Source organism: Sceloporus occidentalis, unplaced genomic scaffold (genome assembly GCF_023333645.1).
Source record: "Sceloporus occidentalis isolate IW3139 unplaced genomic scaffold, rSceOcc1.0.p SCAF_2, whole genome shotgun sequence".
Lineage (NCBI taxonomy): Eukaryota > Metazoa > Chordata > Lepidosauria > Squamata > Phrynosomatidae > Sceloporus > Sceloporus occidentalis.
The window spans coordinates 4,984,082-5,003,313 of record NW_028316982.1 but is presented as its reverse complement, the minus strand read 5'-3'; the positions used below and the strand labels follow the sequence as shown (position 1 = coordinate 5,003,313).

Sequence of the window (19,232 nt, the reverse complement as noted above, 5' to 3'; positions counted from 1 at the left end):
TGACTCTGGAGACCAGGGTTGGATTCTGCATTTGATCATGAAACTCATTGGATGACCTTGGGCACATCACAAGCTCTCAGCCTCAATGGCAAACGTCCACTGAATAAATCTTGACAAGAAAACCCTGTGATAGGTTCGCCTTTGGGTTGCCGTAGGTTGGGAATGACTTGAAGGCACACAACAACAAAAAATATTTGGTTACATTAATTGGTTATTTTGTTTTATATATTATATTGCATTTTGGATTATTCTCTCTAGATAAGTTGTATGGTTTTATTTTAATTCCCTCTGTGTGTATGTGTATGCACACAGTTTAGACTGTACACCTCTGGCAGGACCCACTGTTTTTGGTTGTTGTACCTGTAAAACTCCATGTAAATTGATGGTGCTATATAAATAAACAACAACAACAACAGTAGATGAGGATGAAGATAATGAGGATGAGAATGTGCTGGTTGTTGGACTACAGCATTCCCCTCACTGATGGCCAAGCCAAATAAAAGGTTCTGAGAGTTGCAATCCAACAACATCTGCATAAATTCATGCCTGTTCAGAAGAGGAGGCTGAGGGAACACCTGGAAGCATTTGGCCATTTTCATATTTGTTTGTCTTTGTTCCCTGCAGGCTGTACCTGGGAAACCCCATGGATCCTCCAGATGTCTTAGGAGTGGACTTGAATGCCGCCAGGCCCACCCAGCTCCCAGGAAGGACAAAAAGTAAGGCATTCCTCCAAATCTATATCTTAACCACTTAACTTACCCTGGCATAGCACTGATATCTCCAACCATGTTATTTTATTTTATTTATTTCATTTCATTTCTGTGCCACCTTTCTCCCAGAAAGGCACCCAAGGCAGTTCACAAATAAAAATATAAAAGGCAATTAAAATATGAAAAAATATATGTATAAATATACACAATTTAAAAACATAACCAAATCACATGCCCCATATAAAAGCCTCTCTGGCATGATTGTGCATGAAAAGCTTTGGTAAACTGTAGATACATACTTGTATAGGTTTGCTGGTGGTAACACAAGAGAACTGCAAGACCCAGCATGCCTCTTTGTGGTCATTTGCCACACTTGTGTGTGTTGGGTGTTGTAGTTTCTATGCCCCATTGGGGCATAAAGGGAGCCCGAATTTTTTTGCCAGTTTCATTCTTGGCACATGCCACTCCTAAAAGAAATAGGAGGCAATTGTGCAACATGAAAGGATAAAAAACAAGGAGATAGGAAAAGGGTGGAGGAGACAAGGAATCCAGCAGCACCTGTAAGATTGATTTATTTCAGCATGAGCTTTTTCTGGAGTTCAGTCCATTTCTTCAGATGCAGTTGTTGACTCCTACTGGTCATGCAAGATCCTTCTTATATGCTCTCACGTTGATTCCAACTTGTGGCAAACCTCTCCTTTGGTTTTCTTGGAAAGACTTACTCGGAGTGGGCTTGCCTTTGCTTTCCTCTGAGGCTGAGAAAATGCAACTTGCCCATGGTCACCCAGTGGTTTTCCATGACAGAGCGGATATTTGAATCTTGGTCTCCAGAGTCATAGTCCAGTGCTCAAACCACTACACCATGCTGGTTCTTAAAGATTTATTACAAGGAAGTTTGTCATTGATTTCTTCTAGGGTGAGAGCATGTGGCTTGTCCAAGATCACCAGTGGGTTTCTGTGGCCAAGTGGAGATCCGAACTCTGGTCTCCAGAGTCATAGTCCAGTGCTCAAACCACTACATCATGCTGACAAACCTCCTTGATTACAAGGAGGTTAGCCATTGCTTTCCTCTGAGGCTGAGAGCATGTGACTCACCCAAGGTTACCCAGTGGGTTTCTATGGCCAAGCGAGAATTCGAACCCTGATCTCCTGGAATCCTACAGCTCTTCCACACTGTGGAAATAAAGCAGTTGGACACCAACTTTAACTGACATCCTGTGGCATCCTGGGATTTGATGAGAGCTATGGTGCCTCACCAAACTACAAATCCCGAGATTATGTAGGATGGAGTCATGACAGTTAAAGTTGTGTCAACCTGCTTTATTTCTGCAGTGTGGACACACCCCTAGGCCATCACCCAGACCACGGCACCATACTGAAGGATACTGAGGCTTTCGTTTTGTACAGTCCGTCAGTGTATCAGATTCTGAAGAGGTAGATTTAAATCCATGAACTCACCTGCTAAAATAAATATTTTAAGTCTTAAAAGTGCTGCTACTACCCTGTTTGCTTTTCCTTTTTATGGAGAGAAGAAAAAATGTTTTCCTGGGGCTTTTGCCAGCTTCCTGGGCTTTCCTCTATCCTCCTGACTCCTAAAAACCGCTTTTGTTTTTTTCCGTTCTGTCTGCTGCAAGTGTTTTTCAGCCGTTGGTTTCCAAAGGGCTGTTTTTTGTTTAATCCGTAACCCCGGGCAAAAGAAGGGCTGTGACGAACCAGTTGGTCATAGCAAGAGGATTTGTAAGCAACAACCTCCTGTCTTCAGCTGCTTGAAGAGGACAGACTTTTGAGTGGGCAGTTTTATTTATTTTAAAAGCATGTCCCTGCACCAGAAAACATCTTGGGGTGCTCCAGAGATTGAATTACTGTGCAGTTAAAATGCAAACAGCCCTTTTCACAAAACAGGAAATTCTGTTGAGGTTGAAATACATTGAAGCAGCCAGTTCTGTGCATTGATATCAATATTTTATTTTGGATTCCACATTTTAACAAGAAAGAGCAGGTTATGGGTCAGCCAAACCCTGGGTCAGCCCTCTGAAGGCTCATAACATTCATGGCAACCCATCTTTTCAGACTGCTCCAGGCATCAGATGACTTAGGGCATGCCTGCACAGGCCAAATAACATGTTTTTCCCTTGTCCTCACAGTGATCAATCCACACAGTGCAGAGCCCAGTCCCCAATTCTGCTGTGAACTATCCTGATGACATATGACCAGTTCAACCAAACCTGTATTATACCACCACGGATTTGAAAAACTCACCTTTTGCTTCACATAATTCCAGAAAATCTGGAGTGATGCCAAACAACCATTCACACATCCGTCCCACTGTCCTGCCCGAATCCATCCTTCTGAGGTCAGAACGGGAAGTTCAGCCATGTGGTTGACACTGGATGCCTTATTGTCACTCTCTTATGAGGTGTCGCCCAGTGCGAACTGCACCTCTGCACCCCCATAATGACGGCCTTGGTCCCCAGTCCCAGGGGACATATTTGTCCTGGAGGTGCTATGCAAGCACAGAAGGGGCAAATGGGAACAACAGGCACTATGCAGCATGGAAATTTTGCATGGCCTCCAATGGCAATTGCTTAACATATGGAGGTTTTGCAGGAGCTCAGCGCAAGCTGTACAGGGATTTGTTCCATGGTGCCAAAGGTTGGTTGCTCTCTGAGACCCACACTTTGACCTTGCACACTCAGGAATATGGGTATTCACTAGGAATTTGGATGTTTCACAAAAAGTCCCACAGAACACGTGCCAGGCATTGTGCAGACTGGCTAGGATGCCGTCCTTCGTCTATTCTCAGCCATTTTTACCAGCTGCCTGCTCCACTTGCAAAGAACTACTACTGGAACTTGGAAAGACTGGAAAGGTTATACTTGGGACTACAACCCACAGAATCCCCTAACCTGCAGAGCCCACAATCTCCACTTCTAAGCATGGCCCCACTGAAAGTAACTTTTCCAAGTTCAACCTCTGCCCTTTGCATGGTTCTACAGAACTAATATGCTGCTCTTTCTCTTTCTTTCTCTCTAATTTCTTCTCCTTCGGTGGGGGTCTCTCCATTCCGCCTCTCCCTGCAGGGGAGCGTCCTCCACGGCCGCCTCAGCCCTCGATCCTCCTAAAGAGTAAGTGGGGCTGCTCTTCGGGCCGCAGGCCCCCCTGTACCTGCTCTCTCTTAGCTCCTCTCTTCACAGGTATCTGGGGAGGTGGTGTCTGCTGTGTGGGCATCTTGCCTTGAAACTCCCTGTGTGCCTGCTTGGTTCCTCTGCGCAGAGATCCCCTGAGACTGCATGCGTGTTTCAGGCAACACACCTGAAGCTTGGTGTATATAATCTGGAAGTCTGTCCACTTTATTCTGCTTTTCTGTACCACTGTTCAAGTGAGCTTACTATAGCACTTGTAGATTAAAACCTGTACCCAGAGAGATCTTGTAGCACCTTTGAGACTAACTGAAAGAAAGAAGTTGGCAGCATGAGCTTTTGTAGACTTAAGTCCACTTCCCCAGATGCATTTGGATGGCCATCTGTGTCCAAATGCAACTGAGGAAGTAGACTTAAGTCTATGAAAGCTCATGCTGCCAACTTTTTTCTTTCAGTTAGTCTCCAGTGTGTGACAAAATCCCTTTGCATACTGATTTTCTAGACTAACATGACTATACCTTTGAGTTCTTCTTCACATTTCAAGGCAATGTCTTCCACTGTCAAACAGCTCCTCCTTTCAGGAATTTCTTCCTAATGTTCAGGTGAAATCTCTTTTCTTGTAGTTTGAATCCATTTCTCTATATCTTAGGACTTTATCACCTGGAGGCAAATTGGTTAAATCCCGTGCAGAGACGAGATTTTGCAGGTTGTTTTTCAGATGCCTTGGCGTCATTGAGAAATAATACGACATTAATCTGAACGCAAAGTTGACAAAACACACCCCTTTTTACTTTTGAGAAGTCCTCGAAAGTAAAAAGGAATGGGTTTTGTCAACTTGGCATTCAGATTAATGTTGCATTATTTCTCATTGACTCAAACATCGTCTGAAAAACTACCCACTTTTGCAGGTTATTTCTAATTGCTGTTTGGGTTAACCCCAAATGTCATGTGAATTTCATTTTAAATTAAGTTTCTGTATGGGATCCGTCCCGTGTGATAAACTTCCATGTCTCTAGAGCAGCAGGAAACAAGCTGTGTCCATCCTGAATATGACACCTTTTCCAATATTTCTGTTTTCTAGTAGGTTGTCCCCATTGTACCATCATAGCCCTTCAATGCCACTTTAATTTCCATGGCTCCATCCTGTGGAATCCTGGGATTCGTCATGTGGAGAGAGACTTCCCTGCCAGAGAGTTTGAATGCTGTAGTTCAGGGGACTGTAGTAGTTCAGTTGTTTTCAAATGTTGTGCTTCAGACTTCAGCTTCCAGAATTCGTGACCGTTAGCCAAGCTGTCTGGTGCTTCTGGAAGCTGAAATCCAATACACATCAAAGACCAAATTTTGGAAATCACTGCTCTGAGAATTCTAATTCCTGCAACCTTATATTCCATAGGATGAAGCCATGGCTGTTAAAGTGGAATCGTAGTGTTATAATTTGGTTGTGTGAAAACGTCCTTAGACATTAAAGTGTTATCCAAGTGCCATAATTGTGCAGTGTGGTTACGTTCCAGAAAATGAAATACTCAAAATTCTTCCAGACAGCAGAGCCAAGAGCTGCTGAGCTACAACAGTTAAAGTGTTGTTGTTGCTGCTGTGTGCATTCAAGTCATTTCTGAACTATGGTGACCTTAAAGAGATTTTCTTGACAAGACTTGTGCAGGAGAGGTTTGTCTTTCCCTTCCTCTGAGGCTGAGAGAATGTGACTTGCCCAAGGTCACCAAAAAAGAAAATGCAACGTGCAGTTTCCTCCTTAAATATCCATAAAATACACTTCCTCTCCCTGTCTCTCTCTTTTTAACAGTACAACCATGTCTTTGTAGCCTGATAAACTAATCCCATCTTCACTGTATCCACACTGCAGAAATAATCCAGGTTGACACCACTTTAACTGCTGCGGCTCAATGCGGTGGAATTCTAGGAACTGTATTTTGTTCTAGTACAGAGAAGACTAAATGTCTCACAAAACTACAGATCCCAGAATTCCATAATATTGAGTCACGGCAGTTAAAGCGGTGTCAGCCTGGATTATTTCTGCAGTGTGGATGCAGCCTAAATGAGGACCTCTCAGTTTCTGCTTCTCTTCTGCCCTCTTGTGGAGGAAGCTGATATTGTAATATATCATTTTTTTAGAAGGAGAGGAGCTTGGAGATTTTGAGGGAAGCAAGCGACCACTTTGGCTTTCTGCGGGGACCCAAGGGGAAAATCACCTGAAACCAATGCTTGCATGCGTTACTGGTTCTAAAAGATGGTTGTTTGTTTCCCTCAGGAATTCCAAACATGAAACTTAATGTGTCTTTTAGAGTCTATTCTTGATGAAGACTATGCTAGACAGATGTTGCCGGATACCTGGAACATGCTGAATATGTTTAAACCAATGAAATGCATTAAGTGGCCACATTTGCAGGTGGTTTTCTGGAGGGACTCCAAGCAAGTATCATTGGTCACACTTAGGGGTCCCAAGGGCCACATGTGGCTTATGGACCATACTTCAGCCAAGGACCTGACTCTGAACAAGGCACGCTGCCAGTGTTCCTACCTCCAACTAGATGTTGCCAGCAGTTTTGGGGAAGATTTGTGTGGGCCAGTGTGCCCCTTGCCTGCTGCATAAAGTTTGCCCCTCAAAAGTCTGAGAATCTGCACTTAGGGCAGAAAAATGAAATGCACAGATATAGGATGGGGGACACCTGGCTGAATGAAACTATGTGTGAAAGGGATCTAGAAGTCCAAGTACACCACAAGCTGAACATGAGTCAACAGTGCAATGCGGCAGCTAACAAGGCCAATGCGATTTTAGGTTGCATCAATAAAAGTATAGTGTCTAGATCAAGGGAAGTAATGGTGCCACTCTATTCTGCTTTGGTCAGGCCCCACCTGGAATATTGTGTCCAGTTCTGGGCACCACAATTAAAAAAGGACAGTGAGAAACTGGAGCGTGTCCAAAGGAGGGCAACTAAAATGGTGAAGGGTCTGGAAACCATGTCCTATGGGGAATGACTCAGGGAGCTGGGGATGTTTAGCCTGGAGAAGAGAAGGTTAAGAGGTGATATGATAGCCCTGTTTAAATATTTGAAAGGATGCCATATTGAGGAGGGAGCAAGCTTGTTTTCTGCTGCTCCAGAGACTAGGATCTGGAACAATGGATGCAAGCTCCATTAGGAGGAACTTCCTGACAGTAAGGGCTGTTTGACAGTGGAACAAACTCCCTCAGAGTGTAGTGGAGTCTCCTTCCTTGGAGGTCTTTAAACAGAGGCTGGATGGCCATCTGTCGGGTATGTTTTGATGGAGAGTTCCTGCATGGCAGAATGGGATTGGACTGGATGGCCCTTGGGGTCTCTTCCAACTCTACAGTTCTATGATTCTATGAATCTAATCATTCACTGGTTATCCTTCGGCATTGGGGAGCTGAGGGTGGAAAGTGTTTTTATCGGGAAAGAGAAAGAATTCCCATCAGGATGGGATTCCTATTCTCTGTTCTTTCACCACTCTGTAAGTGGGGTATCCCCTCACACACCAAAAATGGGAATCCTCTGGCCCTGGGACCAAATCTGGTCTTCCTGGTTTCTGGCTTTCTGACCTTCTCCAGAAAGTCGAACCCCCCTCCTCATTGCTCAAAATGCCTGACTTCTAATGGTTGCCACTCAACCAACCAACGAATGTGTCTTGTTTTAGATCTAGAGTGCATCCGCACCAACCGTGGGCTTGCCATCTGCGGATTTGAGTATCCATGGATGGCAAGCTCCATTGATTTCAATGGTTGTGCGTGCATGTGGCCCCGGGAGAGTGGCCACACACGCATGCTCCACCATTGAATACCACTTTGTCATCCATGGGGGGGGGGAGTCCCGAACTGAACACCCACAGATAAAAATAGGTTATTGGTATCTGCCACATTTTGGTTCTGGGACCCTCTGCAGATACCAAAACCTGTGGATGCTCAACTCCTATGATCTACAGTGGCATAGTGAAATGGCATCCCTTATATAAAATGGCAAAATCCAGTTTTGCTTTTGGTGTGTGTGTGTGTGTGTGTGTGTGTGTGTGTGTTTGTGTATTCAAGCCACGGATAGTTGGATCCATGGATGTAGAATCTGTGGATACAGAAGGCTGACTATATAGGACAGGGGTGAAGGATCTCAATGCTCTGAGGCTGAATCAGGTTCCAAACTGATATTCTGTGTGACTCCAGAGATGGGGATCCTTCAGACCTTTAGCCAAATCTGATCCTTCTGGTATCTGGCTTTCCATGTTTCCCGAGACAGCTACTCCTTCCACCTCATTGCTCAAAATGGCTGACTTCTAATGGTTCCCACCCAACCAACTAATGCTTCTTGTTTTATATACCGTGAATCCTTGGTATCTGCTGCAGTTTGGTTTCAGGACCCTCAACCCTTCAATACCAAAAGTAAGGGATGTTCAAGTCCCATGATCTACAATGGCATAGTGAAATGGTATCCCTTCTATAAACTGGCAAAATCAAGGTTTGCTTTTGGGTATATATATATGTATATTTCAAGCCATGAATGGCTGAATCCATGGATGCAGAATACATGGATTCAGAAGGATGACTGTATAGGCCAGGGTGAAGAACCTCAATGCTCTGAGGTTGTGGCTGGTCCCAAACTGGTACTCTGTGTGCCTACAGATGACCATGACACCTTCCTAATAACCGGGAGTTCTGTCGTTCCCCAGATTTTGTATCTTTCTACATCCCCTGCATCTAGAAAAAAGATGGAAATCGCACTCCTAAACTTAGTTAATGGCAGAGGAAACTTTAAGTTGAACTATGCTGGTGGTCTGTCCTCTCCCTTTTGCCTCGAACCTCATCCACCATTAGAATATCGTCCCTGAGAATTTCTCAGAAATTGAATCTGGTCCTTGGGCTGGGGAAAAATGTTTTCCCACTCTTTGTGTACCAATCAAGGGCCTCACCTGGTTCCTTTGCTTTCCAGAACCGACCTACGATCCCGTCAGTGAAGAGGACAATCCCCTCTCCGTAGGCCTCAAGCACCTCTGCCTGAAGAAGAAACCAGGCTCACAGCGTGCCCTCCGGCCCCCCAAGCCCTCAGCCTGCGTCTCGGGCACCAGGGCAGGTGAGAGACTGCTGCTCCCGCACGCCAGGGCAGGTGTCCAGACCGGTAACGAGGTGACCCTAATAGACTTTGAGGACGAGCCTGTCCCTACCACCCCTTCACCCATTGGGGAGCTCTGCGCCCCATCGTTGGCCAAGCTGGCCATGGAAGCCTTCTCCTTGTTGGACAAGACGCCCCCCCAAAGCCCCACGCAAGGACTGCCCCGGCCCCTTCACCCCACCCCAGTGGTGGACTGGGATGCCCGCCCCCTGCCCCCGCCACCCACCTACGATGATGTGGCCCAAGACGAGGACGACTTCGAGGTGTGCTCCATCAATAGCGCAGAAGGCCTGGTGGGACGACGAAGTGGGCGAAAAGGCTGGGAAAACGGTGAGACCAACTGCAGTTTTGTGCCTGAGGGGGACCGTCCATCTCTCCCATTAGAGGACAACCTTTTTTTGCCATCAAAGGAAGCCAAGCAACCCAGCCCAGCCCAAACGACAGAGATCTTCCAAGAGCTGCAGCAGGAGTGCATGAAACACCTCAATGTCCCTTTGGGGGCCAACCCTGTTGCCTCCATGCCCAGCCCAGGGGAGGATAAGCCCCAGATCCCACCTCGCATCCCTATCCTGCCCCGACCGCTCCGTAGGAATGAGCATAGCCGCTGGTCCGGGGAGCTCTCACCAGCCTCTGGGGGTGAGGAGGATCGTCCGCCACAAATACCCCCACGGGACCCCTTATCCCAACCAAGCTCCAGGACCCCTAGTCCCCGGGCCCTGCAGGGTGGATCCCCACAGCCCCGAGCCAACCTCTGCTCCCCACTCTCCCTGGGCTCCTTTCTGTCCACCTCACCTGGGAAACAACCCATGCCCACCACCCAGAGCTTCGCTTTGGACCCCAAGTATGCCACGCCCAAGGTGATCCAAGCTCAAGGGAAGGAATGCGCCAAAGGGCCCTGTATCCTGCCCATTGTCAAAGATGGGCGGAAAGTCAGCAACACCCACTACTATCTGCTTCCGGAGCGCCCACCATACCTGGATAAGTATGAGAAGTTCTTCAAGGAGGCCAAGAGCCCTGAGGAAGCCCCAGCTCCAGCCAAGGTGGTCACCACTGCGACGGTGCGGCCAATGATCCAGTCACAGCCGGACTATCGAGCCAACTTCTCATCCAACAACAGCAACATTGCCTTCAAGGCCACTTGCGGCCTTCAGAAAATAATCTACGATGGCTCAGAAGGTCCTCGCCCTTCGGATAAGATACGACTGGTGAGTGACACACCTTCCCACACACAAGCCTGCCCAACCCCTGCTCTCTGCTTTATTGTTGTTGTGTGCCTTCAAGTCATTTCCTCCTTATCACAACCCTAAGGTAAACCTATCACTGGGTTGAGAGTGTGTGTTTCACCCAAGGTCAGCCAGTAGGTTTCCATGACCGAGTGGAGCATCAAACCCTGATCTCCAGAGTTATAGTCCAATGCTCAAACCAATACAACTTATGAGGGAGTATGGCCTGAATGAGAATCAGTGTGGAAATTGGACCGCAACTCTACCATGCAGTTGGCTATCATAGCATCATAGAGCTAGAAGAGACCTCAAGTTATCCTTAATGTTGAGGTGGAATTTCTTTTCCTGTAGTTTGAAACCATTTCTCCACCGTAAAGTCGAAGGCTTTCATGGCCGGCATCCATAGTTTTTTGTGGGTTTTTCGGGCTATGTGGCCACGTTCTAGCAGAGTTTCTTTCTGACGTTTCGCCAGCATCTGTGGCATCTTCAGAGAATCCTCCATTTCTCCAGTTCAAGCCCGTGTTAAGGCAAATTCCCTCTGGCATGGAATGTTTCACCAGCTCAGTGTTCATTTTATCAGTGTTACCAATTTGGGCTAATGGAAGAATCATGTCTCTCCCCACTTTCCTTAAAATCCCCGTCAAACAGGTTTCAGTTCTTTAGGAACTTGTTGGGGGAGAATTTGCTCTTCCTTTGCCAATGCCCCTCACCCCTCCCATTTTCATGTTTCTAAAAACAAGAGCTATGAAATAGATTTGTATGTGGTTTGGATGGCAGCTTTCATTTCATTGGGATAGTGATTCTGTTCTGAGTCTTACTGCTTTATCACAATAGCAGGCAAACAGAATTTAAACGAGAGTTAAACTAGGGAAAACCAGGAAACGTCATGTGATAAACTTCAGGCATTTCCTGGTTTTCTCTAGTTTAACTCTCGTTTAAATCCTGTTTGCCTAGTATGATAAAGCAGTTAGTCTCAACTTTAAAGGATCCAGGGTGAGAAAGTGGGAAAGTATCTCAGGATGTCTAAATGAAGATTTTATTTCTTAGCGGTTATTCAAATGTCTTGTTTTGCAATGCTGCTATGCAAATAATCTCACTCACACATTCCTGATTTGTTGTTCATGCTATTCTTTTTTATTGGACCCACATCTATGCTCATCTCTGCACGTTCTGTTGTTCTTACATGTCAGCACTGTGAATAAAGATGAGTCAATGATGCAGAGGTGTAACATGTTCAAGAGTTTTATCCAAGTTTATCCTGGGTATTTCTGCATCAATTATTGACACAGTTGGCAATGCAAATCTTTCGGGAAAACTTTTAAAAAAAACACCAAAATTAATTTGTGGGGTGGTTTTTGTTTTTGTTTTGGCAGCTCACCCCCCACCCAAAAAAATTAATTGCATGCATTTAAAATTAATGCAAACAACACAGATTCAACCCAGATTCTACTGGGATTATTTACATTTTATGAATAACTCCTTAAAATAGCCTAAATAGGTTCAGCACCTTGGATACCTCCTGTAAAGTTCACACTAAAACCCAAAACAGATTCACCACCCTTCAAAACCACCAGCTGCCATTGTATGTGCTTTTTAATTTTCCCATGGGTTTGTGTTGTGCATGTCTGAGAAAACAGGAGCATTAGAGAAATTCAGTGTGAAATTCTCCCATGTGTCATGCCAGGTCCAGGAGACAGTGCATGGCGTCACGACAGAGGAGTGCCAAGCAGCGTTGCAGAACCACAATTGGAATGTACAAAAGGCTGTCCAGTACCTGAAGGTAAACGCAGCTTGGATGCAGCCTTTCTTTTCTTTTCTTTTTATAAAAATATTTTTATTACTTAAAATAACACATATTTCATGTCCATTCCATACATTACCTTATCATACGACATAACGTAATAATACTTACATATATACACATGTGCACAAAAAAATCACACACCCACACACCTTTATACAATAACCATCCAATACATCAGATGCATTAATGACATATCTTTGTACTTCTCATCTATCCTTGTTGAATTTAGTTCTTATTTATTAATTTGAATTCCATAATATATAGTTTTTAATTGTTATTATCTACTCTTTATTTGTTGCTTCCTTTTTCTATAATTTCCCCCCATTTTTCTCCTCTTGATGAAGCTATTGAATCATATTAATTAATTGATCATATATCCGGCCACACACATTTCCAATATTTTCTTACTACCCCCATTAGCTTTTTTTACTGATTTATTTTTCAAGTAATATCTCATAATGTCCATTTGCTTTATGTCTGCTAGTTTTAACGGCCAGTATTTGTATGTTGGCATTTCTTCATTTTTCCATTTTGAAGCATATAACATCCTCATAGCTGTCACCATATATAATATCAGTCTCCAGTTTTCAGTTTCAAATTCTTTTCCAAGCCCCTTTGTTATATTCAATACAAATAGTTCTGGTTTCATGGAGAAAGACTTTGCAAAAATCTTTATATGTGTGTGTATTTCTTTTCAGTAGTTTTTAGCTTTACTGCAACTCCATCACAAGTGGAAGAAAGATCCTATTTTGGATATGTTTTTTCTATTTCCTGCCAAACTGTGGCAAAAGGAAGGTGTTGTCCCACCTACGTAGGATGCCATCACATTCTCTTGGCCCTCAAAGGCCCAGCTCTTGTCAAAGGTTGGCATTTTGGGGTGCTTTACCAACACATACCTTTGGGTGATTCTTCTTAAATCTGCAAGGGCCACTTTGTAAATGGCTTGCAGCTTTGTCAGATCTATGGGTTTGTCAGATCTATAAGAAGTAGTGACACAAGCAGCATAGGAAAGGGACTGTTCTCTTGTCATGTGCCAAGGCCAACCCAAGACATTTTGCTACCTGACTAAGGGACAAGATGATGCCCACCAATCCTGTGGACAGCTGGGGTGGGGAATGTCATCCTGAGCATAATGTCTACTATTTCAATTAATATAAGACAGACTCACAAGCTGATAAAATTCCAAAGATAGTAGAGGCAACTTTTATTACTCCATGAACTCCAGTATAGCATTGTGAATGAGGCCTGACAAATAAAGAGCCTCAGCCCATTAAAGCTACAGTAAAATCACATTGGAGAGACATTACACCACACTTGAGGCTTCATGCAGCCCCAAAAGGATGTTTTTATGGCCCTGGGAACCTTCCAAATCTTCAGGTTGACCTTCCTACTTCTGTGAGCTTCCAGATGCAATAACAACTTACCTTTTTAATGAGTTTCTAGGCCTCCCTTCAACATCAAAAAATATCCATTTTGGAGAACCAGAAGTGGGTTTCTAGCCACTTGAGGGTTTTTGTTTTATTTTTCAGTAGTCCATGTGTCCCCAGCAGTGTCCTGGGACATAGAAGTAACCCCGAGACCTCCCATAATCGCACACACACACAGAATGTACAGGTTCTGACCAGAGGACTACCATCTTTTCTCCACACGCCATACACTATTTCTGTGCAAATAATATTGGGTTTCAGACACATACAACCCATTTTTGTTACCCAAATTCCCATGTGTTTGGTGCAATTTTTTCTTCACAGAAGCCATGAATTACCAAAATATTCACACCTGCTGACCATTTTCTCAAGTGGGTGCCTTACTGTTGGCTTAATAATAATAATAATAATAATAATAGATTTTATTTTTATCCTGCTTTTCCGCGATGATCGAAGCGGCTTACAGATTGAAATTCAACATAAAAATACATACATATCAATAAAAACAATATAAAAATATCATATTAAAAACTATTACACAGCCAGCTTGGTTGAACTGATCCAAAAACATTGCGAAAATCGTTACACAATAGGGGGAGAGGGCATAATATCACATCTCATGGGGGGGAAAGCTTGGTGAAAGAAAAAGGTCTTAAGGTTCTTTCTGAAAAGATCCAGGGAGGTGGTGGAACGGATCTCGTCAGGAAGGTCGTTCCACATTTTTGGGGCCAAGATGGAAAAGGCCCTTTGCGAGGTCACCGCATATTGCACAGTTGGGACCTTCAGCAGATTCTTCCCGGCTGACCTGAGTGTGCGGGGCGGATTATATGGGGGGAGGCGGTCCTCCAAGTACCCTGGGCCCAAACCATTTAGGGCTTTATAATAAGCCCAACAAGATTTGCAGGGATTCTTCACCTCCCTAATGCACCTTGACAGGAGAAGGGTTGCCAGTTGCAAATGTGCCCCAGTTGGTAAAAATTTCTTGGGGCATCCCAGGATCTCCTCCTGACCTTTAACCACAGCTCACCCTTCTGCCATGCCTCTTCTCCACAGGTAGAGCAGCTCTTCTGCCTGGGCCTCAAAACACGGCTGGAGTGCCAGAAGGTTCTGGAGATGTTCGACTGGAACCTGGAGCAGGCCAGCTCTCACCTGCTGGATCCCTATGGCGCCTTTCGGCTCAAGTAAGAGAAGCCCCTCACTTTGGTGTCTTGTTGTGAGCCAGGGTGATTTGAACCTTCTGAGTTGGGGGCATCCGGAGCTGTAAGAAAACCCCTGTGGGCAACTAAGAACACACCCAGATGGGGCAGCAAATGGTGACACTACAAAACAATCCATGCTCCTTCTGGGAGGGGTTTGTGCTGACACCAATTTTTATTTTTTCTATAGACCAGGATGAGGAAAGCGTGCTCTATGGGCTAAATGCTTCCCCAGGGCTGACTGGGATTAAAAATATATATATATTAATTTCCCCCCCCCCCCATATGTTTTTATCTCAAACACCGCACAGAGGGTGCAGCCTAGGGGTGGTGGTGGTGCATCTGTCCAAGGTATGGGGGAAATGATCCTCTCTCTCCATCATCAGGAGAAGCAACAGATGAGATGTGGTATTGGGTTGATGCAGAGTACCTTAAGAGGTGTTTGTGCTCTTATAATACAAGGAAGTTGTTGTTGTTGTTGTTGTTTTCTTGAACATTAGATTATGATTTAATCTTAAGTGTTCAATTGTACAAAGTATACAATTATGATTTATTCATGAGTAGTTCAGTTCCAACAGAAAAAAATATATATTTCATCAAAAAATCATTTCATCAAAATCATATCAGGAAAGCACATCATTGTAAATACTCAAAAGTAAAATTCATACTTAAAAGGATATAAATATTACCCTTCGGTCATAGTAAATAGAACTATTTTTCCTGGGTATGAAGGTTCATTACAGCTTCCATAATTGCCAGGAAATGGTGCTCAAGCTGAGAAGTATAGTATGCTGGCATATTTTGATTTAATCTTCATTTAAATGCTAAAATATTATAGTTTGGGCTGTTATTTACTCATTACCATAGATCTTTTAAAACATTCTGTGGCCATCCTTTTTATTTATTTATTTATTTATTGCCCTCCCCCCGCACATATGTTTATTTCAGTTGTATTTACATAATAGTATTTAAAACCAAATCAAATTAAGGAAAACAAACAAACATACAGTCTTGCAATCTCCATTATGTAACACTTTATCTCTTACTCTTATTTTCCCATATTTCAAAAGCCCTTTTCCACTTTTCATCATATTCCTGTATGGATCTTTCATTTCTTGACATAGAAATCCTATCTAATATAGCTGTTATATAGCTATCTAATATAGTTGTTGTTAGCTGCCCTCAAGTCGACCTCGACTCATGGCCAGCCTGTTTATGAAACATCTTCTAGCCCCACTATCCTCCACTACTCTGCTTAAGTCTTGTAGATTCAGGCCCATGGCCTCCCTAATTGAGTCTATCCATCTAGAGTTCAGCCTTCCTCTCTTTTTACAGGAAAGCAGGAGTGATTTAAACCAGAGATGAACAAAGGTGTATCATCCAAATCTGTCCATGTTATGGTTTCCAATGGTTTTAACTAGTTTAAATTGTTTGTCCCTGCAGGCGATGACCAACGATTGTACTCTGAAACAGAAGCGGTGGCCCACAGTGGTCTTCCATGGTTGAGCCTATCCAGTAGACCCTCTCCATCCAAGTCTTTGGACCGAGAACTGCCTCCAAAGCTGAGCGTAATGGAACAGAGACAAACTGTGACCGTGGCTGGGGAACGCCGCTGTGAAATGCTGGGCCAAACCAATATGCATTGACCCTCCCTCCCAAATGCCAACGATTGTGCCCCTTCCCATGGATGCTGGCCGCTCCATGCTGGCTTGCGCTGTTCCACCTCGCTTCCAACCATTATGCCCCTCGCTTGCTGTTGGATTTATTTTGTAAAGAGAAGTGTTACATTAATATATAAATATTCTATTCTATTTTGCAGAGAACAGAGTTGTGGTCTAATGCAAATTCATGTCTGCCAAGAAACGGAAATAGGGGTGGTGCTGGGTGGTGAAGGGTGTTTTGGGGAGGATCAGAGTGCCAAGGGTTCCCTGGGAAACTGGCTGTGTTGCAAGTCACATACTACAAAAGGTATTTTCTTTTGTCTGGAATTCTTTTTGCCTTTCTTACATGGTTTTTCATACCATCATTATCCAATAAAGTGAACTTTTTGTTCACTTTATGTTTCAAGGCCTAAATTGGTCCAGTGGGGCCCAAGGATGTGGTGGAAATGCCCCACATGCACCCAGTAGGGCATTTTAAGACTGAAAAGATACAATCTTTGAGGAGGCTTGGGGTTGACACCATCATGATTGCTTTCCTCTGAACACATTTCCGTCATTCTTTAAATGAAGACTGGATGAAGTATTCTAGATGAGGTTTGACCTGGAATTATACTTTTCCTCAAACAGGATCCTACAATCCTTTTGATGCAATTATGGTTTTTTAACCATTGCCTCACACTGTTGTTTACTAATCCCTTTCTAGATGTTGTTGGACTCCAACTCCCAACATTCCTGACTCAGCTGTGCTGGGTTAGGGCTGCTGGAATTTACTGTCCAGTTACTTCTGGAAGTCCACATGACTTCCACCCATGCTTTAAAAAATTATTTGTACAAGCCAACATGTGAACAGTGTTCAAGTGACACCAATTTTTTGCCCAAGCATCAGCAGCTGACACTTTGCTGTTGAGTTTCTAAAAGTACATTTTTGCAACTGAACCCCCTTCAGCAAGCAGAGCTCCAAAGTAGCCCTGGTCCTACTGCAGTGGTGGAGTAAGAGGAGGTGTTTGAAGGCATTCTGCAACATATACACTTGATCTTAGCCAAAAGGCCGAGAACATATACAAGAAGTGGGACTGTGATGGGTGCAGTCTTGACAACCATTCGACACACCCCTCCCATGCCAAGGGCTACCTTAAGCCCCTGTCAAATAAAGCAGGCAAGAACAACTATTTTACAATAAAACCAGCAAATATTAATAACATCACAGAGAAGTCATTAATTTGTGGCAGTTTCTTGCAGTCACAGAGGTTGTACTGGATGATTCTTAGAGGTCTCTTTCAACTCCCCAACTATTATGTAGGGAGGTAATTCTTCATTTATTTTGTTCGCAAAGGAAGCAAGAAGTAATTTTTGCAATTTTCTTCCCCTTGCAATCTAGTCTTCAAGAACAACACATTTTTTTGAAAACTATTTGCAGTTTGGGACTTGTTCTGCATAAAATTCATACCTTTTTGGTATGGCAAATAGTATCTTTCTGAACAGGAAGCAGCATTTTCTACAGAGCAAATATTTCTTGGCAAAATATTTCATCAGAGAAATAACTTTCTCTGATGAAAATGTTGTAGTTGGGACTTATTTTTTTAATGCAAAGAACAGCATCTTCTGTTCAGGAAACAGCTTTTTCTGCACCGAAAATATTTCTGTGCAAGACTCCCCCCCCCCCAAAAAAAAAAAAACAAAAAACCTTGATGTGAATTTTGCCCAGAACAAACTGTGAAGATGGACTGCTTCAAAGTTTCCCAACACTTGAGGAGTATGTTTTGCAAATATTTCCATCCCTACACTTATGCGACTCACATTCCAAACACTGGTCTTCCTCTTCCATCACAAAATAGTACTTAGGAGGGTGCGAGACCAGGACCTGATAGCTTTTCACCAGCTCAAAGATGTAATGCCAAAACTGGAATGTGTCCAGAGGAGGTTGACCAAAATGGTGAAAGGTCTGGAAACCACCAAGTCTTATGAGGAGTGGCTTAGGGAGCTGAGTATGTTTAGTCTGGAGAAGAGGAGGTTAACATCTGACATGATGCCCATCTTTAAATATTTGAAGGAATGTTATCTTGAGGCTGGAGCAAGCTTGTTTTCTGTTGCTCCAAAGACTAGGATACAAAACAAGAAATTCAAGAGGAATCCATTGAAACTCTACAGAAAAAATCTACTGGAATCTACAGGAAAAGAAATCTAAACCTAAACATGAGGAAGAATTTCCTGATGGTGAAAGCTGTTCAACAGTCAAATACACAGCCTTGGAGGAGGATGGTGTCTCATTCTTTGGAGATTTTCAAACAGAAGCTGGATTTCCATCTGACGGGAGTGACGTTGAAGGCTTTCATGGCCGGCATCCATAATTTTTTTATGGGTTTTTCAGGCTATGTGGCCATGTTCTAGAAGAGTTTATTCCTGACATTTTGCAAGCATCTGCGGAATACACTCTTCTAGAACATGGCTGCCACATAGCCCGAAAACCCTGCAAAAGACTATGTTGAGTGATTGTGTCTTCCTGCATGGCAGAAAGGGGGCTGGACTGGATGAACCTTGGGGTCCCTTCCAATTCTATAATTCTATGATGTAATAGAAGTATAAAACATTTTTAAAACAAATCCTCTGCTTAGCAATAGCATTTATATTTTTATACTACTTCATAGTGAACTCAGCACTCTCAAAGCGGTTTCAGTTGGGTTCTTATTTTACCGACCTATGAAAGGATAGAAGGCTAAGTTAAGCCTGGAACCCTGGGATCAAACTCACAACCTTGTGGCTGCAGTGCCGGCTTTTAACCGCTGCGCCACCAGGGCTTCTAAAACCCTAAAACTATAACCTGCAAATAGGCGGAATTCCGTGGTCCACTTGGAGCTGATCACATTTTGTCACTGGCCGCCTTGTTGAGTAACTCCGCTGCCCATTGTGACATCATTAACTGCCACCTGACTTGTTCCCAACCA

The 19,232-nt window shown here is 43.8% G+C and overlaps 1 protein-coding gene across 10 annotated transcripts in view; it reads left to right on the top strand.

Moving 5' to 3' along the window:
- TNK2 (tyrosine kinase non receptor 2) overlaps positions 1-16,452 on the top strand; it is a 211,953-nt gene extending 195,501 nt beyond the window's left edge. For 9 of the 10 annotated variants that reach the window (XM_089508651.1, XM_089508648.1, XM_089508649.1 and 6 more), the window contains 6 exons: positions 625-716; positions 3,791-3,835; positions 8,800-10,184; positions 11,887-11,982; positions 14,487-14,614; positions 16,073-16,452. In XM_089508651.1, coding sequence (XP_089364777.1) covers positions 625-716; positions 3,791-3,835; positions 8,800-10,184; positions 11,887-11,982; positions 14,487-14,614; positions 16,073-16,079 — 1,753 coding nt within the window. In that variant the 3' untranslated portion in view covers positions 16,080-16,452. The remainder of the gene's footprint in view (positions 1-624; positions 717-3,790; positions 3,836-8,799; positions 10,185-11,886; positions 11,983-14,486; positions 14,615-16,072) is intronic. The other variant, XM_089508645.1, reaches the window with a different exon arrangement.
- The last annotated feature ends 2,780 nt before the right edge of the window (positions 16,453-19,232 follow it).